The sequence below is a fragment of the Geotrypetes seraphini genome, chromosome 4, assembly GCF_902459505.1.
Source record: "Geotrypetes seraphini chromosome 4, aGeoSer1.1, whole genome shotgun sequence".
In the NCBI taxonomy this organism is placed as follows: Eukaryota; Metazoa; Chordata; class Amphibia; order Gymnophiona; family Dermophiidae; genus Geotrypetes; species Geotrypetes seraphini.
The window spans coordinates 218,112,474-218,134,852 of NC_047087.1; the positions used below are offsets into that span (position 1 = coordinate 218,112,474).

A 22,379-nucleotide genomic window follows, 5' to 3' on the forward strand; every position below is an offset into this window, starting at 1 on the left:
CTATCGCTGACTCGCACGCCAACTTACATCTTTCTGGTAAAGGTTTCCCTTCGTCATAGTGATGAAAATTGACCAGTCCATAAACATCCAGTCCAAGTGGCAGTCTAGAAATTGACAGCTGTCAGACTGACTTCCCTAGTTTTTGGGTGCAGATCGCAAACTAGCCAATGCCTTACAAACCAATTATGCACAATCACCTACATACACAACACACAAGCAAACAGTGTATGCTGGGGTGACCTCTAAATATTGTCTAATCAAGCTGAAAGTTAACACATGAGTAAGACATACCAAGTGGACAAAAATAAGCCATGTGAAGACAAGATTTGACAAGGTTGATTTTTTTATTTATTTTTGCATACCACCATGGACCACCCTAATATGACGTATATCCACACAAAACAAGGATGATTTGGATATTGGAAACAGAGAATAAACAAATTAGCAAAATGCCTGTGGAGGTTTTTTTCCCCTTCTTTTTAATAGCAACATATACTTAAACTTTTCTTACAAAAAAGGAACAACAAAAAACTGAAACAGAATTAAGAGTCAATTCTAAAAATGCTTTATTTTCTTTTTTACACATGTATAGAATCCATTTCAATCTTACTCTGTTCCTCCAATACACTAAAACCTCTTATCAGGAAATAATTCTGCCTGTGCACATCTTCTAATGATGAAGAGCGGCCAGGGTGAGGCAGTAGCCAGGCCTGATCAGTGTATTCATTTTAACACTCGCTTCTGATTTTGGTAGAACAAGATCTTATTTAATGTCCTTTCTACTCTCACTGGAAATATCCAATCTGAGTCGTACAATTTTAGACCCAGGTTTTCATTAATCCAATTAAAGAGAAGAAAAATAGTTTGAGGTTCAAAGTGTCTTTGAGAAGGCCTGGAGCACAATCAATGTACCTATTAAACAGTGACACTTTTGCTAACATTTAATCAACAAATCATATTATATATTGTTTGTGATCTCTCAGACATACATACTGCTTCATCTTCTAGCCTCTGACAAACACGTGACAGAATATCTATTGGGTCATTTGGATATGAGAGATCTATCATAAATTAGGCTGAGGAGAAAATTTCAATACAATATTCAACATGTTTTTGAGAAGGTGGGGATTTATTGAAGCACAAAAAGGTTTAAACAGCTTTGCAATCTGATGTCATTTTATCAAAATGACTAATCTAATCCTAGTTTAACCTGGTTACCAGAAGTGAATTTATACCCACAGCCAGCTCAAGGGCAGCTAGCCAGCTCTTTGACTGCCTGGGGTAGCATTTAACCTGACAGCAGCAGGCAGTTGCATTCCAACAGCGACATCCAGTTTCAGAACATTGTTATGCAAAGACTTACGGTACACAGGAATATGCAGGAAAACACAAGACTTCCATATAGGAAGGAAGGCAAATTGTGACAAGATTTTGGGAAGGAATTCAGGATCCTTAGACTCTTTCAGATAATTTTAAACTATTTTGATAATTTTCTAACCACAAAATGAGTCTTCCTCATCAAGGTCAATATAAATTTATAGGTAATATAATTTACTCTTTTAAAAATGGCTATTTACTAACATCATATACAAATTCAGTTAAATGGCCCGGTGGCAAAAACCAGATTAGTGAACACTGTTAATAAATAACGCCCTTAATGAATGTGTTGTGCAAAATAAGAACAAAATATCCCCCATCTCCCCAGCTTGACTGTCAGAAAATATATTTTAAATTAAAAAAAATTAACAAAAGGTAAAACCGAAACCTCAGGTTAGCAGGCAAATAATAAACTCCACAGCTTTGTGGTCTGATATGACAAACAGAAGAGGGGGAACTGCTGAAATAATGCCAAGAATAAAAAAGGTTTGAAAATAGAAACTTCTCAATTTCTTTCACACTCTGCAGGCCAAATGCTATCAATTAGTTACTTTTATAGCTAAATTTCTTATGTTCTTCACTAACCCCTACAGGGAAAATAGTTAGCTGGTAGCTAACAAAATCATGAGTATATATATTTGAAAAACCAGCACTGAATCAAAAAGTGGAATATTAACTCAGCACTTTACACAGAAAAAAAACAAAGGCCTTGCAGAGAATCAGACAGGCTGGTGTTTCATTTATGTCAGCACAACACTACAGCAGAAAACCAATGTTTATGGTGAACTCTGCATGTGAAGACATTTTAAGTTTATGTAGCTTTGCTTGACGCCTGAGATCCTATCATGTTGGCAGCTTCAAGGACAGCTGTGATGTTCACTTTGTCACCAAATTCTTTTTCTCGATGCTCTAAAAGAATACCCTACAAAATGAGGGGAAAAAAACATAAGTGTCCATATTTTGCCAACAAAGTCTACAAACAAATTTCAGTGCAATAACTATACAATGCTGTAAATCTGGAGAAAAACAATGGTATGCTTCCACCCATTCTCAGGCAGAACATAACAGTAATAAGACCAGATTCACTAATGTTATATTAAATGGAATTAACAGTATGACAATTTCATCAAGTATTATAAATTAAAGTTGTTCTTCCCATGTAATAAATGATGCAAAGCAACTTCACGTTAGTGAAGTCCCACTTGCAGTAAGTTAACTAGCAAAAGGTACAAACAACATCAAAGCAAGTGCCATAAGGCGGTAAGAGGGGCCAAAAGGGACTACAAGGAAAAAATAGCCAAGAAGGCAAAAATTTCAAGCCGTTCTTTTGATATATTAAGGGGAAACGACCCATGAAGGAAGCAGTGGGGCACCCACCTGGAATACTGCATCCAACACTGGTCGCCGTACATGAAAAAGGACATAGTACTACTCGAAAGGGTCCAGAGAAGAGCAACAAAAATGGTTAAGGGATTGGAGGAGTTGCCATACAATGAGAAGCTAGAGAAACTGGGCCTCTTCTAACTTGCAAAGAGGAGACTGAGAGGGGACATGATCGAAACATTCACGATACTGAAGGGAATTGACTTAGTAGAGAAAGAGAGATTGTTCACCCTCTCCAAGGTGAATAGAACAAGAGGGCACTTACTAAAGTTAAAAGGGAATAGATTCCGTAAAAACATAAGGAAGTTCTTCTTCACCAGAGAGGTAGAAATCTGGAACGCTCTTCCAGAGGCTGTTATACGGGAAAACACCCTTCAGGGATTCAAGAAAAAGTTGGATAAGTTCCTGCTGGAACAGAACATACACAGGTAAGGCTAGACTCAAATAGGGCACTGGTTTTTGACCTAAGGGCGGCCATGTGAGCGGACTGCTGGGCACGATGGACCATTAGTCTGACCCAGCAGTGGCAAATCTTATGTTTTTAAAACAGTTTTCTTCATCTTAACACCCATGCCTGAGAAAGCACAGTTACTTACCGTAAAATGCGACTTCTTAGCTCCGCGGAAACTAAGAAACTGAGGGACCGCGCGTCGGGGTCGGGCGGGAAGGCACTCGCGCATGCGCGGTGCGGTCTCTAGAACTTTCCAAGTTCTTAGAGTGCAATCACTCTAAAAGTGTCCGTACCGGGGCTCCGTCGGTGCCGTCACCCATCAGTCAAGAATATGCTGCCTGCTTGTCCTGGGATAAACTCCTGTTTGTCTGTTTGATTAGAGTGTAAGCACTATTGAGCAGGACTGTCTCTTGAATATTTTAACATATACAGCTGTTTATATCTAGCAGCACTATAAACTTTATAAGTATTAAAATACTTTTTTTGGTATCTGGACTACACTGTTTTCTGCACATATGGGCATTATTCCCTCTTACCAGCAGATGGAGGTAGAAATAACCAAGTTCTACTAGGACCTTACTGGAATTAGATGGTGGTGCTCCCTGGAAGGATCCAGAATGCAACTGTCCAAGGAGCAGGTAATCTCTTTCTGTAATGCACCTGTATTATATCAAGCACCGCAAGTGAGCATAATAACCACAGAGTGGCACTTGCTACCCTGCATAATCCAGAATACTGGACTCTCACAAAAAATCTGCAAAAGATTAGTACCTACATTCCAATTTTATTTTTAACTTTTTAAAGGGAGAGCATTACTGGGGGCAGTGGAACCAATCTCTATATTTCACTAGGGTCCAATCCGGGGACCGGATAACCTGAGAGTGCCAAGCTGAACGGCCACAGCCAACAGAGCGGACAACTAGGCCAGGGACCAGGAGCACAAGCAGCACAACCTACCACTTGCAAAGGTAGAGAAAGTATTGGATCTTACCAGTGTATACCAGTGATGTCACTGGTAGAACTCGGTTTTCTCTACCTCCATCTACTGGTAGGAAGAGGATAACAACTATTTGTGCAGAACAGTGTAGCTAGATGCCACGGAAAAAAGATGTTTGAAATGAAATAAATCACGAGAACCTCGCTTCACTAACCTAAAAGAATTCAGCTCATTTCAACTAACTAGCTCCATCTGGCACCCTGCTCAGTCTCTCATCTTCTACTCTATCAACATTTTTCTGTGTAGAGATCCTCCTAATCAATATACCGGGAATACAAAATGGGCTATTTCAGTCTTTATCTGCCATCATCTATTATCTCCCAGATTTTGCATAAATTGCCAAAAGTTAGGCGAATCCGTCTCTCATCAAAAATAGTGTTGGTGTTTAAATGCATTTCCACACATAACTGCCATTATTTGGGTGCAAGCATTTACACAAGCTTTTGCAAACATACATGCTCACGCCTAAAGTCAAGTGCCCAAATGCATCATACAAACTTAAGAATTGCCGCTGCTGGGTCAGACCAGTGGTCCATCATGCCCAACAGTCCGCTCACGCGGCAGCCTTCTGGTCTAAGACCAGCGCCCTAACCGAGATTAGCCCTACCAGTGCCCGTTCTTGTTCAGCAGGAACTTGTCTAACTTTGTCTTGAATCCTTGGAAGGTGTTTTCCCCTATGACAGACTCCAGAAAATTGATACATTTTGGGGAGTAGAAATTCAAGGGAGCTGCAAGTCCTAGGAAGTGAGAGGCTGATATGCACAGACAGAGACCTTGGGGTAATACTGTCAGAAGATCTGAAGGCGACACCACAGTGTGACAACCTGGTGGCCATAGCCACAAGGATGCTAGGCTGCAAAGAAAGAGGTGTAACCAGCAGAAGAAATGTAGTGTTGATGCTCCTGTAGAAGTCACTGGTGAGGCCCCACTTGGAGTAATGTGTTCAGTTTTGGAGACTGTATTTTGCAAAGGATGTAAAAAAAACTTGAAGCAGTTCAGAGGAAGGTAGCAAAAATGGTATGGGGCTTGCACCAAGAGACATATAAGAAGAGCCTGGAAGACCTGAATATTAGCAAAACTGTAAAAGATAGACAAAAGCTTCTGGCATTTTGGTGTGCTTTGCAGTTCGTTTATTGGAGCTGAAATGTTTGCAAGTATTGATTATTTTTTAGTTTTTTTTTGTCAGCTGTATCGCATGTCATGTGAAGATTTATTCTGGTATCAAGTTAAATACTTTTTTTTCTTCTAACAAAAGATGTATCAATACATACTTTTGGTTTTATTATAAGTTGAGGACTGAGAAAGTGAGTCAAACAAGGAATCTGAGGTAGAGATTGGTGGTATACAAGAACAGGGTGGAGAAGGTTTGGTAGAAGGTTGTGGTGTAAGGCTTGGTATAGGTGTGCTTTTGAGAGAGATGGAGGCTAGTGAGGGTGGATGTCACCAAAACATGCTAGTCAGCAGTGTTGCAATCCTGTGTGGTAAAATACTTGGCTTTCCTTCTGCTCATCTGGAGCCAAAGTAGCTCCCACTCAAATATTAGCAAAGACCACTCACTGCTCAACTAATTTCTTTTTCTTTCTTAAATTTCTTTTCATTTAAATTTCTACATGCATAAAAACCTTTAAAAAAAAGGACATTAATTGCCTGTAATGCCCTATTTTAATTTTCTGTGGGTTTTATGTTCAAATAGGATAACCTTACCTGATACATTTCAGAAAGATAGAAACTGCCATATAATCTTTCTAGTCTGGCCACCCTTAAGCACTGTGCTCTACCACCCCTTCCTCTGATATGGTACCTGCTTCCCGGAGCCAATTACAAAGACACCACCAAGAATAATCCCTTCTCCTTCTATGTTGCCACTGTAGCCATTCTTCCAAGCTCGCCGGAAGTTCTGCCACACATTCAGACGAATGAAGCCCAGTAGTAGCATTTTTCTTTTGTGAGGTCCATAGAATTGTTTCTACGAAGAAAAAAAAAAGAAAAAGAGACATCAGGGCTAGTGATATGTTTCCCAGCTGAAGTATGCTGCTCCCTTTATTGGAAACATCTGGCTTTCCCAGTGCCTGCAACATTCAATTAGGTTTGGAAGGGGTCTCAAGGTGTGATAACAGGTGATTTTACTGCACCTTGATATAACACAGGATTCATCTACCTGTGGTGTCTCAGTCATGCAGGCTGCTGAATGCCATGAGAAAAAAAAAACGCCACTTGTGAGCATCAACTCCCAGTTCAAGCCTCCCCCCCCAATCCCACTGCCCAAAATGCTCCAGACCGCCTCCCTCTCCCAGATTATTGGTGGCCCTGAGAGTCTCGGACAGGAGCAATTCCCAGTCATTTCTGTCTAGTCTGGTGCCATCATCAAAATGGTACAACTACCGCTACAGGTCATGTTTCTATATAAGAAAACAGGACTCCTAGCAGTAATCATGCAAGACTACTGTTAGGGGCACCATTTTGATAATGGCACCAGACTGGGCATTGATGCTGCCTGAAGACCCCCCTGGACCACCAATAATCTAAATGATAGGCCCTTTCAGGGAAGGTGTGGGCAGGAGCTGGGGGGGGGGGGTGCTCTGTCAGCCAGGGAACACAGGACTGTGATTTTGCAGCCTAATGCTTCTGGGTCGTAAAATAGCCGCAGCTAAAAGCTGGTGTTATTTTACTGCAATTTATGGGCCATAGCACAATACACAACATAAGCTGCATTAGGATTTTTTACATAGTAATGAGCTGCTTTACATGAATTTGCATGTTTTACCTCTCACTACTATGTAATCTGCAGTGACTTAAATATTGCTACAATAAAACAAGTCAAACCGTGTTAGAACCTTTTAATTTGTGTTAAAGGCAAGTAACATGGCAAAGCCCTTACACAACTAGATAACTCCCCCATCCTTAAAGTCTTTTCCTTTTACATCCCGACTCATGTCATACCTCACTAGGGTTCAAACCATTTACCATATAGTCATGATATCTAGGCAAGTTATCATAGCCTCAAAAATTACAGATATTAAAACACATTTACACAAAACTAAAATCAAACCAAAACCCTAAACAGATAATATCCAAATTCCCTGCTCTCTCGATACTGGAATGAGCACAATATAAGATATGCCCATGCCCAACCATATCAAAAGTCTACAGAGAGTAAACACCTTGTCTCTGTAATTTGGCAAACCAAGTTATTTACCTGGCTCATTCCTGGGGAAAAGTGATGGCTTTCCTCCAAATATAGTAGGCTAAAATCATTCAACTATGTTTCCTCCAGAACTTGTCTGACTCTCTTTTAAAGCCCTGCTATGCTGTGTGTCTTAACAATATTCTCTAGCAACAAAAAACAAAAGAAAAATCTCTAATTTCTTTTAAATCTGCAGCCTATTTGTTTCATGTTATAATTTCCTTGCGCTGTTACTATTTGAAAGGGTAAAAAGAGATTGTGTTCTTACCTCAATAATATCTTTTCCAGTAGATAGGTGAGACACTCTAGACATGTGGGTTGTATCCCAATTGCCGCGTGCCATATGCAGAAGGAATCCACTCCGGATTTTTTTTCTGAAACTCTTGTACTTCACTGGGAGCTATTGCCCTACCTACAGTCAGTACTCAAGCACCGAGAGCTCCCACAAGCAACGTGAAGTGGAGTATTCAAAGGGAAATTCCCAAACACAACAGTTCTGCTCAACATGTAAACTCAAATTGAAACAGCCAACAAAGGCATCAAAGGAGCACAGGAAAGACCCCTGCATACACATGACCATATATACAGAATTCTTCGAAACCCCTAAGGGCTGACTGGCATCCAGGAACAACTTGGAAAGCATAAACAGATTGAGACAGTAGGCAGGCGCAGGAAGGACAGGGCGGGAGTCTAGAATGTCTCACCTATCTACTGGAAAAGATATTATCAAGGTAAGAACAATTTCCAAGATCCTGGAAAAAACTAATGTTAAATCAATTGTACTCCTTCACTACAAACAAAGAGCCCTATCCACCTTCCAATCGGGATTCAGAAAATTCCACAGTACTGAAATCGTCCTTCTTCTCGACATCATTGACAACTACTGGAAACTCATGGATAAGGCTAATGATGTCGTTCTGGTACTTCTGGATCTTAGCGCAGCGTTCGACACTATTGACAATCCTCTCCTCATTGCGCAGCTCTCTGAAATTGGAATCCGAGACACTGAGCTATCATGGTTCACCTCCTTCCTGAATAATAGATCCCAAAGCATACTGCTCAATGATGTGAATATCAAAACTGAAACCAGTGTTCCGCACAGGGCTCTACTTTCCCCCCCTATTATTTAATCTCTACATTAGACCAGTTCTAGACATAGCCCACAAATACCAAATACAGATTGACTCCTTCGCAATGAAACTATTCAAAGGAGTAATAGAGGACAGCCTCACCAGTGGACTTGGACCAGATACACTACCAGATCGACAAACTCAAAAGTGACAAATCCCCTGGACCGGATGGAATTCACCCGAGAGTCTTAAAAGAACTGAAGGTTGAAATCGGAGAACTATTGCAACAACTTGCCAACCTGTCAATTAGAACTGGACAGATACCGGACGACTGGAAGATAGTGAACGTCACGCCAATTTTCAAAAAAGGATCGAGAGGAGAACCAGGCAACTACAGACCGGTGAGTCTTACGTCTGTCCCTTGAAAGATGGTTGAAGCACTGATTAAAGATAGCATAGTCTGGCACTTGGATACACACGACCTGATGAGAGCCAGTCAACATGGCTTCAGGAAAGGGAAATCATGTTTGACAAATTTACTTCAATTTTTTGAGACAGTGAACAAACAAATTGATAGTGGAGAACCGGTGGACATAATATACTTGGACTTCCAGAAAGCGTTCGACAAGGTTCCACATGAGAGACTTCTCAGAAAACTACAAAGCCATGGAACAGAGGGAGATATTTCTCGGACTGGGAGAAAGTGACTAGCAGTGTGCCCCAGGGCTCAGTACTTGGGCCCATCTTATTTAATATTTTCATCAATGTCCTAGAAGAAGGAACATCCAGTGAGATCATCAAGTTTGCAGACGACACAAAGCTATGCCGGACAATCAGATCACAGAAGGATAGCGAGGAACTCCAGAGTGACTTGTGTCAGTTAGAGAAATGGGTGGAGAAATGGCAGATGAAGTTTAATGTGGAAAAATGCAAAGTAATGCATTTAGGCAGAAAGAACAAGGAACACGAGTATAGAATGTCAGGTGCAACTCTGGGTAAGAGCAAACAAGAAAAGGAACTGGGTTTACTGATAGATAGGACCCTGAAGCCATTGGCACAAAGCGCGGCAGTGGCAAAGAAAGCAAATAGAATGTTAGGCATGATAAAGAAAGGAATCACGAGTAGATTGGAGAAAGTTATAACGCCGCTTTATAGAGCGATGGTGAGACCACACTTGGAATACTGTGTCCAACATTGGTCTCCCAACCTAAAGAAGGATATAAAACTGGAGAGGGTGCAGAGACGAGCAACAAAGCTAGTTAAAGGTATGGAGAACTTGGAATACAAGGAACGATTTAAGAGACTGGCATTGTTCTCCCTTGAGAAGAGGAGACTGCGAGGGGATATGATCGAGACTTTCAAAATATTTAAGGGAATCGACAAAATAGAGCAGGAAAAAAAATTATTTATAATGTCTAATGTGACACGGACAACATGACTTGGACTGAAGCTAAGGGGGGGACAAGTCCAGGATGAATATCAGGAAGTTCTGCTTCGCACAGCGGGTGGTGGACACCTGGAATGCTCTCCTAGAGGAGGTTACTGCGGAATCCACCGTTCAAGGATTTAAAATCAAACTAGATGCACATATCCTTACGAGAAGCAGAGAGGGATATGGGTGAATAAAATTACGCCAGGTGCACACCTGGCTGATGCCTCCGCGTGTGCGGATCACCGGACTTGATGGACCAAAGGTCTGATCCGGAGATGGCAGTTCTTATGTAACTGTACCTACTGCTAGGAGAAACCCGCAACGCCCAGATCATGAAACTCCTAAACTGACTCTTGAAAAACTGGATGTCAAAAAATTGCAACTAAATGCCTCCAAAATGGAGCTCCTTTGGATCCTTAAAGAACACTGCAACCGCGCCCGTCACTTGCTATGCTGGGACTCAATTACCATAACTGTGAAGGACAAGCATGCAGCCTAGGAATATTCATCAACTCTAACCTGTCGCTTTCTAACCATATCTCGCAGGTGGTATCTTCCTCATTTTACTACCTACATCAACTCCGAAAAATAAGGAACTACTTCTCTGAGTCTGACGTCACCCAACTACTCTATGCCCCAGTCCTCTCTCGCATGGACTACTGCAACACCATATTCAATGGTCTCACATTTCCAGCATGTACAAAACGTGGCAATTAGACTTCTAAGAAAACCTTTGTTCACGCAACCCTGTCTCCCAGGCTCTATTGTCAGCCCATAGCCAAATGTTGTGTCTTCAAGAGTCTAATGCTAGCATTCAAAACCTTGCACGACATGGCACCAAGCTACATGACAACTAGCTTCCTCTGTACGTGCTGAACAGGTCCCACCGCTCCCAGGATAAAATACACCTCAAAACTACCCAGTCTTGCCCTTCAACTGCAAACCGCCAAACGACATTCCTACTCCAACTTCATACAGAGACACTGGAATCAATTGTCCCCACAGATCAGAGTCCTTAAAGGACTCCTCAACTTAAGAAAAGCAATAAAAACAAACCTCTTCGCCTAACTCCCCTGCTTTAGGCTGATAAGATTACAAAGAAATATTAATGTATATTGGTACTAGATCCTCTGTTAGGATAAAAACTTATATTGATATCTTGCACTGTAAGTCAAATTTATCCTGTAAACTGCATATTGGGGTCCTTTTACTAAGGTGCGCTAGTCGTTTTAGCGCAAGCTAAACGCTAATGCGTCCATTATAGTCTATGGATGCTTTAGCGTTTAGCGTGCCTTAGTAAAAGGACCCCCATTATACATGTATATATATGTATAATGGGAAGGACTGAAGGACCAGTTCCGGATCCTAGGAGGGAAGCTGAAGACCAGAACGCAGAGGGTAGCATTCTCGGAGATCCTTCCGGTACCCAAGGCTGATGAGAAGAGGCAGATGGAGCTGCAAGCATGGATGAGACACTGGTGTGAGGAAGAAGGATTCCACTTTGTGCAAAACTGGACAACATTCTGGGGGGAAGAGCAAACTATTCAGGAAGGATGGACTCCACCTCAGCAGAGATGGAATGAGGCTACTTGCAAGCAACATCAAGAGAGAAATTGAGAAGTTTCTAGACTAAGAAAAAGGGGAAAGCTGACAGTTGACCAGGAATCGATGGTTCGGGAACCGGTATACCCAGAGGATACCATGCAGGAAGACAGCGGGGAAAACTCACCAGATCATAGGCAAAATAGAAATCCTGACGGATCGAAAAGGACACAAGAGGGAAGAATTTGCAAGAAAGTAACAGGCAGCAAACTCAAGTGTATGTACACAAATGCACGAAGCCTAAGAAACAAGAAGGTGGAATTGGAAGCTATGGCACAAAAAAATAACCTTGACATTATCAGCATCACTGAAACATGGTGTAATGAGGAAAACGCCTGGGACACTGTGCTACCAGGATACAAGCTATACTACAGAGGCAGATAGGTAAAAAGGTGGTGGTATTGCCCTATACATCAAAGAAGGAATTGAGTCTACCGGAGAGAACATGCTGGAAATGAAAAATAAGGTAGAGTCTCTATGGGCCATAATTCCAGGGACAGAAGGAACGGAAATGAAGATCGGCATCTACTACCAACCCCCAGGACAGTCCAAAGAAATTGATGAAGAGATGACGGATGAGATTAAACGCAACTGCAAGGGAGGCAACGCAGTTATCATAGGTGACTTCAATTATCCGGGGATAGACTGGAACCTAGGCACCTCCAGCTGCAGTAGGGAGACCAAGTTCCTGTATGCTATAGGTGATTGCTTCCTGGAACAACTTGTCAAGGAAAATACGAGAGGAAATGCAATTATGGACTTAATTCTAAATGGACTATGAGGACCGGCACAAGGTGTAGAAGTAGAAGGGACGCTGGGAAGCAGTGATCACAATATGATCCGCTTCGACCTGGACATGGGGACAAAACATCGATCCAGAATGTCGATCACGGCACTGAACTTCCGAAAAGAGAATTACAAAGGGATGAGACTCATGGTGGGAGAATAAGCACTGTAAAAACGCTAGAGCAAGCATGGTCCCTTTTTAAGGATACAGTCACCGAAGCACAAAATCTATATATACTGCATATCAACAAGGGATCCAAGAGGAAAAAGAACAAGGAACCGGCGTGGCTCACTGTAGTGGTGAAGGAAGCGATCAGAGACAAGAAGACTTCATTTAAGGAATGGAAAAGGTCAAAAACAGACGAAAACTGGAAAAAGCACAAACATCAAAGCAGGTGCCACAAGGCGGTAAGAAGGGCCAAAAGAGACTATGAGGAAAAAATAGCCAAGAAGGCAAAAAACTTCAAGCCGTTCTTTCGATATATTAAGGTGAAACGACCTGCAAAGGAAGCGGTGGGGCCGTTGGATGACCATGGAATAGTGTGAGTGCTAAAGGAGGACAAAGCTATCGCTGACAAACTGAACACATTTTTTTGCGTCTGTATTTACCGAAGAGGATATACACAACATACCGGAAGCCGACAGGCTATACACAGGAAACGAGGACGAGAAACTGACAGGGTTGACGGTCAGCCTAGAAGAGGTATGCAAATTGTAACCTGTTAACTGTATTTTATGTATGTTAACCTGTAACCCGTTCTGAGCTCTTTGGGGAGAACAGGACAGAAAACAAACGAACAAACTAACTAACTAAATATCCGTACAGTATAATCAATTTTCATCAGTGTCACCCTACCTGTCTCATAGAAAGATCCGTGGTTAATGCACAATTACTTTACTACAAATTGGAGAAATTTCTTCCCATGCTCATGCTTTTTCTAAGTTAACCTTTCAAGAAAACCCAAAATAGGTTTATGAATTCATGAGTAGAGTGTGGAATGGTTAAACACAGAAGAATTGCTTAACCTTTCAACACTAAAAAAAGAAAAAACTCTCCATGAAACTAATGACCAGCACACTGAAAAACTGTAGAAAGATTGTTTTTTTTCATGCAGTGTATAATTAAGCTTTGGAAGATGTAGTTAAAGCAACTAACAGAGTGAGGTTCAAGAGAGGTTTGGATAAATTCTTAAAAGAAAAGTCCATAAAGAATATTTGCCAGGAATATGTGGTAAAGCGATCAATTTATCTCCTGAAAAGACCTATTAAGAAATACATTTACTTTTTGGGATCTGCCAGATTTCTGTGACCCAGACTCGATACTGGGCTTGATAGACCTTAGTCTGACTTAATAGGTCTTTTCTTATTTATCTCTTGGGACAATTCTCATGCTTTACATTACATTTAGAGACTTATATTCCATCTTAACCTTGCAGTTCCAGGCGGAGCTGAACATTTCCATTGAAAGTACAGATAGAACATAATGTAATTCTTCCTTCACAGAAAAAAAGAGCTGTAAGTAAAAGGAAGTCAAACGGAAAAAACTATATGATGGCCTCCTGGCCACTCAAGCAGCCAAACTAGACAACCAAATCGCCAATCTACTGACGGCATCCCTCGACTACAAGACTTTTAGAAAAGAAATAAAGACCATACTCTTCAAGAAAACTCTGAAAAAAGAAATAATACCGCAAGTCTCAAACTCCACCTCTCACTAAAGCCAACTACCCCAAACAAATAACCTTAACCATTTCTTACTCTTTTTGAAAATGACCAATTTTTTTTTTTTTTTTTTGGTAAGTTCTTGTTATAATACATCTTGGATAATTCTTTTGTAATCCGCCTTGAACTGCAAGGTAATGGCGGAACAGAAATCCCTAATGTAATGTAATGTAATCAATATCTAGCTTAAAGGCCTCAAGGAGATGAGCAAGGTCAAAGTATCTAAGTGGGTCAACAGTCATTGTTAGGTGGGAATATAGCTAAATGGTTCATACAGGCATCCTTCATAAAAACATAAGAATTGCTTGCCATACAGTGACAGACCGAACGTCCATCAAGCCCAGTATCCTGTTTCCAACAGTTGCCAACCCAGATCCCAAGTATCTAGCTAGATCACAAGTAGCAAAACAGATTCTATGTTGCTTATCCTAGGAATAAGCTGTGGATTTCCCCAAGCCATCTCAATAATGGCCTATGAACTTCTCTTTTAGAAAATTATCCAAACCTTTTTAAAACCCAGCTAAGATAACTGAATTCACCACCTTCTCCGGCAATGAATTCCAGAGTTTAATTACATGTTGTGTGAAGAAATATTTTCTCCAGTTTGTTTTAAATCTACTACTTAGTAAGCTTCATCTCATGTCCCCTAGTCCTAGTATGTTTGGAAAAGAGTGAACAAGTGATTCATATCTACCCTTTCCACTCTACTCATTATTTTAATAGACCTCTATCATATCACCCCTGAGCTGCCTCTTCTCCAAGCGGAAGAGCTCTAGCCACTTTAGCCTCTCCTCATAGGGACGTTGTCCCATCCCTTTTATCATTCTTTATCATCCCTTCACATTCGGTGTTCTCCAAATTTCTTTTGAAGCTCTTTAAAAAAAAAAAAAGATGATTTTTTTGGGGGGAGGGGGAAGGAGCACATATATACTGGTTGCTCAAACATCCAGGAATATATTAATACATAAATCTGGAGAAAGGAAAAGATGTGTAATATGATAAAAGTTGAAACCATTATTCTAGCAAGAACATGATTTAAAAAAGTAATACCTACGGTTTAAATTCCAGTCTGAATTATCTTCTGTATAACATGTTCTGAAAATCTGTAGCTCCTGATAAAGAACTAGCAAAGTGTACCTTTTCATCAAGGAAGATCTCTCCCTTGAAATACTGCCGAAATTCGTCAACTTCTGAGCCAATATTCTCTTTCACAACAGCATAAAGGGGGACCCCTAACTGGTCAAGTTGAGGTCTGAGAGAGGACAGCTCTTGGGCTTCCTGCAAGAGATAAGAAATAAAGAGGTTAGGTTCTTACTTTGCTAATATCTTTTCCAATAGATAGGGGTGTCATTCAGGACAGTAGGGTATTCTCCCCATGCTTGCGAGCCATGCATAAGAAATCCATTCCAAGTTTTTAACTCCTCCTCCTTTTCTAGAGAGCTTTACTGCCTCCTTGTTTTATTAAAACAGGTGATACCCCAATATAGGAACACATAAGGAGGAGGGGTATGGGAAGACTCCCCGAACTAAAAATCTGTTTTGCTCTGAAAGTATATCAAACATGTCAAACACTTTAATTGAACAATCGAAACATTGATATAACCATACCAAACAGAAACAATTATGGAGCTCAAACAGCCATTGTGTTGTAGGAATAGATTATTCTCCATACCCTTGAGGTCTAACTGATATTGAAATCTCAGTTTTGATTTGAACTTCCTGACTGAGATAGTAGGCAGGCAGAGAAAATAACTGACAGGGCTGGGTTCCAGAATGACACACTTATCTACTAGAAAGCACAGTTACTTACCGTAACAGGTATTATCCAGGGACAGCAGGCAGCTATTCTCACATATGGGTGACGTCATCGACAGAGCCCGGATGCGGACGCCTCACAAGCAGACTTGCTTGAAGAAATTCAAAGTTTCAAGTCGCCCGCACCACGCATGCGCTAGTGCCTTCCCGCTCAGCACAGGGCACGTCTCCTCAGTTCAGATAGCTAGCAGAGAAGCCAGCCAGGGGAGGTGGGTGGGTTGTGAGAATAGCTGCCTGCTGTCCCTGGATAACACCTGTTATAGTAAGTAACTATGCTTTATCCCAGGACAAGCAGGCAGGTATTCTCACATATGGGTGACCTCCAAGCTAACCAGAATGGGATGGTGGGAGTGTTGGCAATTTAGGAGAATAAATTTTGTAATACTGTTTGGCCAAACTGTCCATCCCGTCTGGAGAAAGTATCCAGAAAATGAGAGAGTCAGAATGGTGGAGGTTATACTTTGTTCTAAACAGTCAAAAAGGCTGAGAAGCCTTAGGTGCAGCAGAAGGTTGGGGTTTTTGCTGCTTCTGAGGTTGCTGTTTCTTAAGAGGAGGGCGAGTGTAAGGAACCGGCTTTGGAGCATAACGCCGTTGATAAATAAGAGTAAGGCGTGCAGGCTTGGCAGGAGCTGGCTTTGGCTTAGGTCTGACAATTGAAGGAAAAGATTTTTCATGGTCAGACAATTTCTTGGTGGCTGCCTATATAGATTCATCAAAGAGTTCATTGCCCTCACAAGGAATGTTAGCTAAGCGGTCTTGAAGATTAGGGTCCATGTCAATTGTATGAAGCCAGGCAAGACGACGCATAGCCACAGAGCAAGCAGCTGCTTGAGCAGACAACTTGAATGCATCGTAAGATGACTGGAGGAGATGCAACCGGAGTTGAGACAAAGAAGCAATAACCTCTCGAAATTCAAAGTGCATTTGAGTATCCAGATAATACAAGAACTTCGGCAACAAAGAAATAAGAAATTCAAAATAAGTGATGAATTGAAAATTATAATTGAAGACATCATAGCTTTTTGATAGATGCGACGTCCGAATTTGTCCATAGTTTTCCCTTCTCTTACAGGAGGAACGGTGGCATAAACCTTGGAAGGATGGGACCTCTTTAAGGATGACTCGACAAGGAGGGATTGATGAGATAACTGAGTTTTATACCTAGAGTCCAATTTGCCTGGAACAGCTGGTATGGAAAAAGGCGTTTCCATGCATCAACCAAAAGTCTGATTCAAAAGCTTATGAAGTGGAAGCTTTTGAGACTCTGCCAGAGGTTGAGGAAGATGCATGACTTCTAGATACTCCACAGCCATCTGACGAAGGAAAGATGAGAAAGATAGCTGATCTGCCAATGCTTTGCCTTGAGAAGGACTCGAGGACATCGAGGCAGCCTGAGTCGAAGATGAAGCTTTGGCATCAAAGGAACCTGGTGAATTGGACGAAGCAATCAAAACCGGAATATCCTCGAGGTCCGGCATTGGAGACCTCAAATGAGGCATCGGTGGTCTGGTCGAGGTTGGAGTAGATCGAGGCTTAGAGGAAGATGGCCTGTCTTGAGAAGACAAACTATGCCTGGAATGATGCCTCGAGGAAGGCCTCGAACGTCGATGAGAACTGTGTCTGGAACCAGATCTCGAGGATCGAGGAGACTTCGCCTCGGAGACGAGAGCAGCCGATGTAATCAGATGAATAGGACTAGAGGCTGTGGATTGAAACTCCAGAGGCTTGGTGGAGGAACCTCGATGCACTCCCAAAGACTCTGCTCCTTGTATAGAGTGTGAGGATTCCCGTCGAGGCACTCGCAAAGAATCTGCTCCTTGCTTTACGTGCTTGGATGCCAGACCAGACACTCGCCGAGACTGCTCCCTGCTAAGAGTGTGTAAGTTCAGACTGGGTAAAGGAAGCGGCTCAACCTCGCGGGAGTCTGCTGAATGCCCAGGCTGGATAAGAGGAAGCAGTTTGGGTCCCATGTTAGTAAGGAACTGAATATACTGCTTCTCTAACATGGTCTGGAAAGAAGCCGGCAAGGATGGATGTGCATCTGAAACCGGACCACCTGCTTTGGCTGGAGGTTCCTTCGAGGTAGTGTCAGTGTGCTTCGACCTGGGAGTCTTAGCCACTTTAATCACCACCGGTGGACCGACTGCTGAGCTATCTGACCTGAGGAAACAGGGGAAGATACAGCAGATGACGTCGAAGCAAGAGCCGCTGCAAACGACGAAGGTCTGATGAGGCTCAAGGTGGAAGCGGTAGGTGAAGGGGCCTCGGTAGGAGTCAAGGCCGAAGACGCCTTCGAAGTCGAGGGATCAGTAGCAGACTCCATTTCTAAAAGCTTGTCCATCAAAATATAATGACGCTTGAAAGCACGAGGCTGAAGTGTTTGGCAAGGCAGGCACGACCTAGGATGATGTTTCGGCCCAAGGCACTTGAAGCAGCTTTAGGGTCCTTAAGAGAGATCGCGCGCTGACACTTGCTACACCTCTTGAAGCCCGTGGCAGGCCGGGACATAGAAGGAAAAATCACCGCCGCAAAATCGAAGCCATCGGGCTGCGGCCGAACGGCCTGTCCCGGAAAACGAACGGAAGACAAAAAAAAAAAAAATTTTTTTTTTTTAACTAAAAATAAAAGAAATAAACTAAAAACACAAACCGCGGTTGAGAGAAGGCACAAAGGAACGAAGTTAAACGCAAAGTCAAAGACAGACTTCTCGGCTCCGCGGAAAACTGAGAACTGAGGAGACGCGCTCTGTGCTGGGCGGGAAGGCACTCGCGCATGCGCGGTGCGGGCGACTCGAAACTTCGAGTTTCTTCAAGCAAGTCTGCTTGAGAGGCGTCCGCATCCGGGCTCCGTCGATGACGTCACCCATATGTGAGAATACCTGCCTGCTTGTCCTAGGACAAAAGATATTAGCAAAGTAAGAACCTAATCTCTTTTTCTAGTGCAATAGGTATGTCATTCTGGCAGTAGGGACATACAAAAGCAGCCCCAGAAATCTAGGGTGTGACCTCTGCACCTGCTTATAACAATGAGGACGCAAAGATGGTATCCTCCTTTGCTGCCATGTCCACTCTGTAGAACTTGGAGAACATGTGCAGAGTGGACCAGGTCGCTGCCCTGCAAAATCTCCCTGGGCAAAATCATTCATGCTTCCGCCCATGAAGAGACTATGCTTCTTGTGGAATATGCTTTCAAGGAGACCAGCGATTGCTTGCCACAGGCAATATATGTGGACGAAAAGGTCATCTGTATCCATGTTGAAATGGTAGTCTTAGATGCCTGTCTACTGCATCTAGCCTGACAGGTGAGCACGAAGAGGTGGTCCAACAGTTGAAACTCATTGGCTCTGAAGCATGAGAGGCCTACCACTTGGACCCTGAGTAACATCACTGCGAGGTCTCTGTCGAGACTTGCTTGGAGGAAAGCTAGTACCACCATGATTGGAGCACAAAACGGCTCCACCTTCTCTTTTGTGCACCAGTGTTGAAATGTTTTCCATGCCTCAGAGTAAGAGGAGACCATCATAAACTTCTTGGCTCTGAGTAGCAATGATTACCTCAGAGTATCCTTTTTGCTCCAATGCCTCACGATCAAGAGCCATGCTGTAAGACCAAAGCAATCCAGATCCTGAGACCACTGGGCTCTGAGATTTGCAGTCTGAGATCCTTATCCCTCTGAGTCCCTCTAAGTCCGCGTAACATGGCCTGCGTTGCCAATTTGGCACTATGAGGACTACTCTCTGTAGGTGGTTTGCCATTCTGAGAAGAATTTGCTCTATCATGGAGGAAATACGTACAAGAGCTCACTCTTTAGCCACGGCTGGACTGGGGTGTTGAGGCCTAAGCTTATGGGCTCAGATCTTCAACTGAAGAAACGGTCCCCCTTCTTCACTGTAGCCTTCAGATTGAAAGCTGGCTGACCCCATCGAAGAGTAGTGGACTGAAATGCTACTGCAGATAACACCCATACTCCAGGGTCTAAGGTCTGTCTGCTGAGGTAATTAGCCTGGACATTGTCCACTCCCACTACATAAATTGCAGAGATCACCTATAGGTGTATCTCTGCCCACTGGAACAATAGATGGCCTTCTAGGCTCAGCTGCACACTCTTGGTGCCTCCTTGTTGAATAGCATACACCACCGATGTAGCACTGTCTGAGAAGACTTGGACCGACTGTCCTCCCAGACTCTTCTCATGTTTCTGTAACAAGAATCAAATGGCTCAAAGCTTCAATCTGTTAATGGACCACTTTCTCCGGGAGGCTGACCACTGCCCCTGGACTGGACATCCATTGCAATGGCCTCCCCAGCCGAACAAAGTGGTATTTGTTGTGAGACTCACCCAAGAAGTTATTCTGAGGGTATGCTCCATAATATATCTGTGGATAGAGCCACCAACTCGTACTGCGGCATGATTCCAGAGTCAACTGGAGAGTCATTTGAAGGGAGTCCTTTTATGAAGACCACCAAGATAGTAGTACACTCTGTAGAGGACGCATGGAAGCCTTCGCCCAAGGGACCACCTCTAGAGTAGCTGCCATGGAGCCTAGTACTTGGAGGTAGTGACATGTAGACTAAGCTGGCTTGGCCACCCTGTCCATTATCTGAGTGCAATGTTTTTGTCTGTGTGCCTCTGGAAGATAGAATATATGGGAGTACTATTCAACATGGCAGAAAGCTGGATCTAAGGATTGGGATGGAACCAGCTGGCTCTTTCTAAAATTCACTATCCAGCCCAGGCTCTGCAAAAACTGGATCACTTGAGCCACTGCTTGTTCCCCTTCTGATAACGACAGAGCTCTGATCAACCAGTTGCCCTGCGAAGATGCACTGAAACCACCACCATCTTGGTGAGCATGCGGGTAGTGCTGTTGCCAATCCAAAGGGGAGAGCTGAGAACTAATAATATCTCTCCAGCACATGGAATCTCGGTAATCTCCTATGTCCCAGAAATATGGAAATGTGCAGGTAGACTTCCGTCAAGTCTAGGGAAGCTAGAAGTTCCCCCGGAGCTACTTCTGCGATGACTGACCGCATGGTTTCCTTGTGAAAGCATGGAACCTTCAGGGCCTCATTGACATGGGTGAGATCCAGAATGTGTCACCAATCTTCTAAGCCTTTCTTGGGTACTGTGAAGTATATGGAGTATCTGCCTGTGCCCAATTCTTCTAGCGGCTCTTGCTCTATGGCCTGAATTTCTACAAGTCTCTGTACTGTTGCTAAAACTCTGCTCGACTTTTCTGGGCACCCCACAGGGGAGTCCACATACCAGTCTGTTAGGGGATGGGTGAACTCAAGCTGGTACCTTCTAATGATCTCCAGTACCTAACGATCTGATGAGATCTGCTCCCAGGCCTTTGCATATGCTGAGAGCCTTCCTCCTATCCTCAGGGGAAGACTTCAGCCTTAGTGTCATTGTGCCTTCTTGAAGATTGACATGGGACGAGAACCAAAGGCTTGGATTCACCTAGGTCCTGACAATCTCTGAGATAAGGCCTCTTTCAAAAGTGCCTGGAATTAAGAAAATTAGACCACCCAGAACCTCTAGAGGTTCACGGTCTACTGTCAGGCAGAGATTTTGGTTGGCGATTTGCCACGCTGGCCATCAGATCATCTAGACCCTTTCCGAACAACATCTGTCCTTTGAAAGTGAGTCTGCTGAGAGTAGCCTTGGAGGTGGAATCTCCTGCCCATTGCCTGATCCAAAGCATTCTGCAGGCTGAAATTGAATCTGAGATTTTGCTCATGGCTGTGATATCATAAAGCACTGGCCACATAATCCATCCCTGCTAGCGCAAGCTGGGGCAAAGGCTCCTCTGCCAGGGTGAGCCCACGCATCTTGGTATAACAAGCGCATGCCACAAAATAGGCTGCTGCATCTGCTTTTGATTCCTAAGCCAAAGCTTTGAACTGCCTTTTAAGGGTCACATCCACTCTGCGATCCTGCATGCCCTTTAATACTACACCTCCCTCACTTGGCAGGGATGTGTGTTTGGTTACCTGAGCAACCAAGGAATCCACCTTAGGCTGAGAGGTTGACAATCCTGTGCCATACAATACAGCCTAGTCATTGTCTTGGCTACCTTTAAAAAGCCCTCAGGAGCATCCTAGTGCTCTATGACTAAAACACTCATATCAGGATGCCAGGGAAAAGACGTGGGCTGCATTCTCACTACACTCAGGATAGAAAACGGACTGGAAGGGGCCAGCTGGGAGTCTAATTGTAACTCCCACAGGGAGTAATAAGCTTTAATAATGCCGAAAGCTTGAACAGCAAGTGTACAGTGGGATCCTCCCCTTGGTCAAGGGCTACCACTGCTTCCTGCATACTTGCTCCTGTTTGAGACTCCCCATATTGCCTAGCAGGGAAGACTTGCTCTGTGACAACAAGGACATACAGACTAATTGCTTGCCCTCAGATTCCCTGTCAGAAAGGTCCACAGGATCCTGGTCAAACTCTGCCAATAAACCCTAGGAGCCCAAGCCCCCTTGCCAGACCTCATATGAGGATCTTGGCCCAAACAAAACAAAAAAAATATAGAGTAGATCAGAAAGACACCTTCT

General features: G+C 43.1%; 1 protein-coding gene across 8 annotated transcripts in view; it reads right to left on the bottom strand.

Moving 5' to 3' along the window:
• Nucleotides 1-330: 330 nt before the first annotated feature.
• PRXL2A (peroxiredoxin like 2A) overlaps nucleotides 331-22,379 on the bottom strand; it is a 74,266-nt gene continuing 52,217 nt past the window's right edge. For all 8 annotated transcript variants that reach the window (XM_033943337.1, XM_033943336.1, XM_033943335.1 and 5 more), the window contains exons 4-6: nucleotides 15,142-15,282; nucleotides 6,010-6,174; nucleotides 331-2,299 (exon numbers count right to left, since the gene is read on the bottom strand). In XM_033943337.1, the coding sequence (XP_033799228.1) occupies nucleotides 2,189-2,299; nucleotides 6,010-6,174; nucleotides 15,142-15,282 (417 nt within the window). In that variant the 3' untranslated portion in view covers nucleotides 331-2,188. The remainder of the gene's footprint in view (nucleotides 2,300-6,009; nucleotides 6,175-15,141; nucleotides 15,283-22,379) is intronic.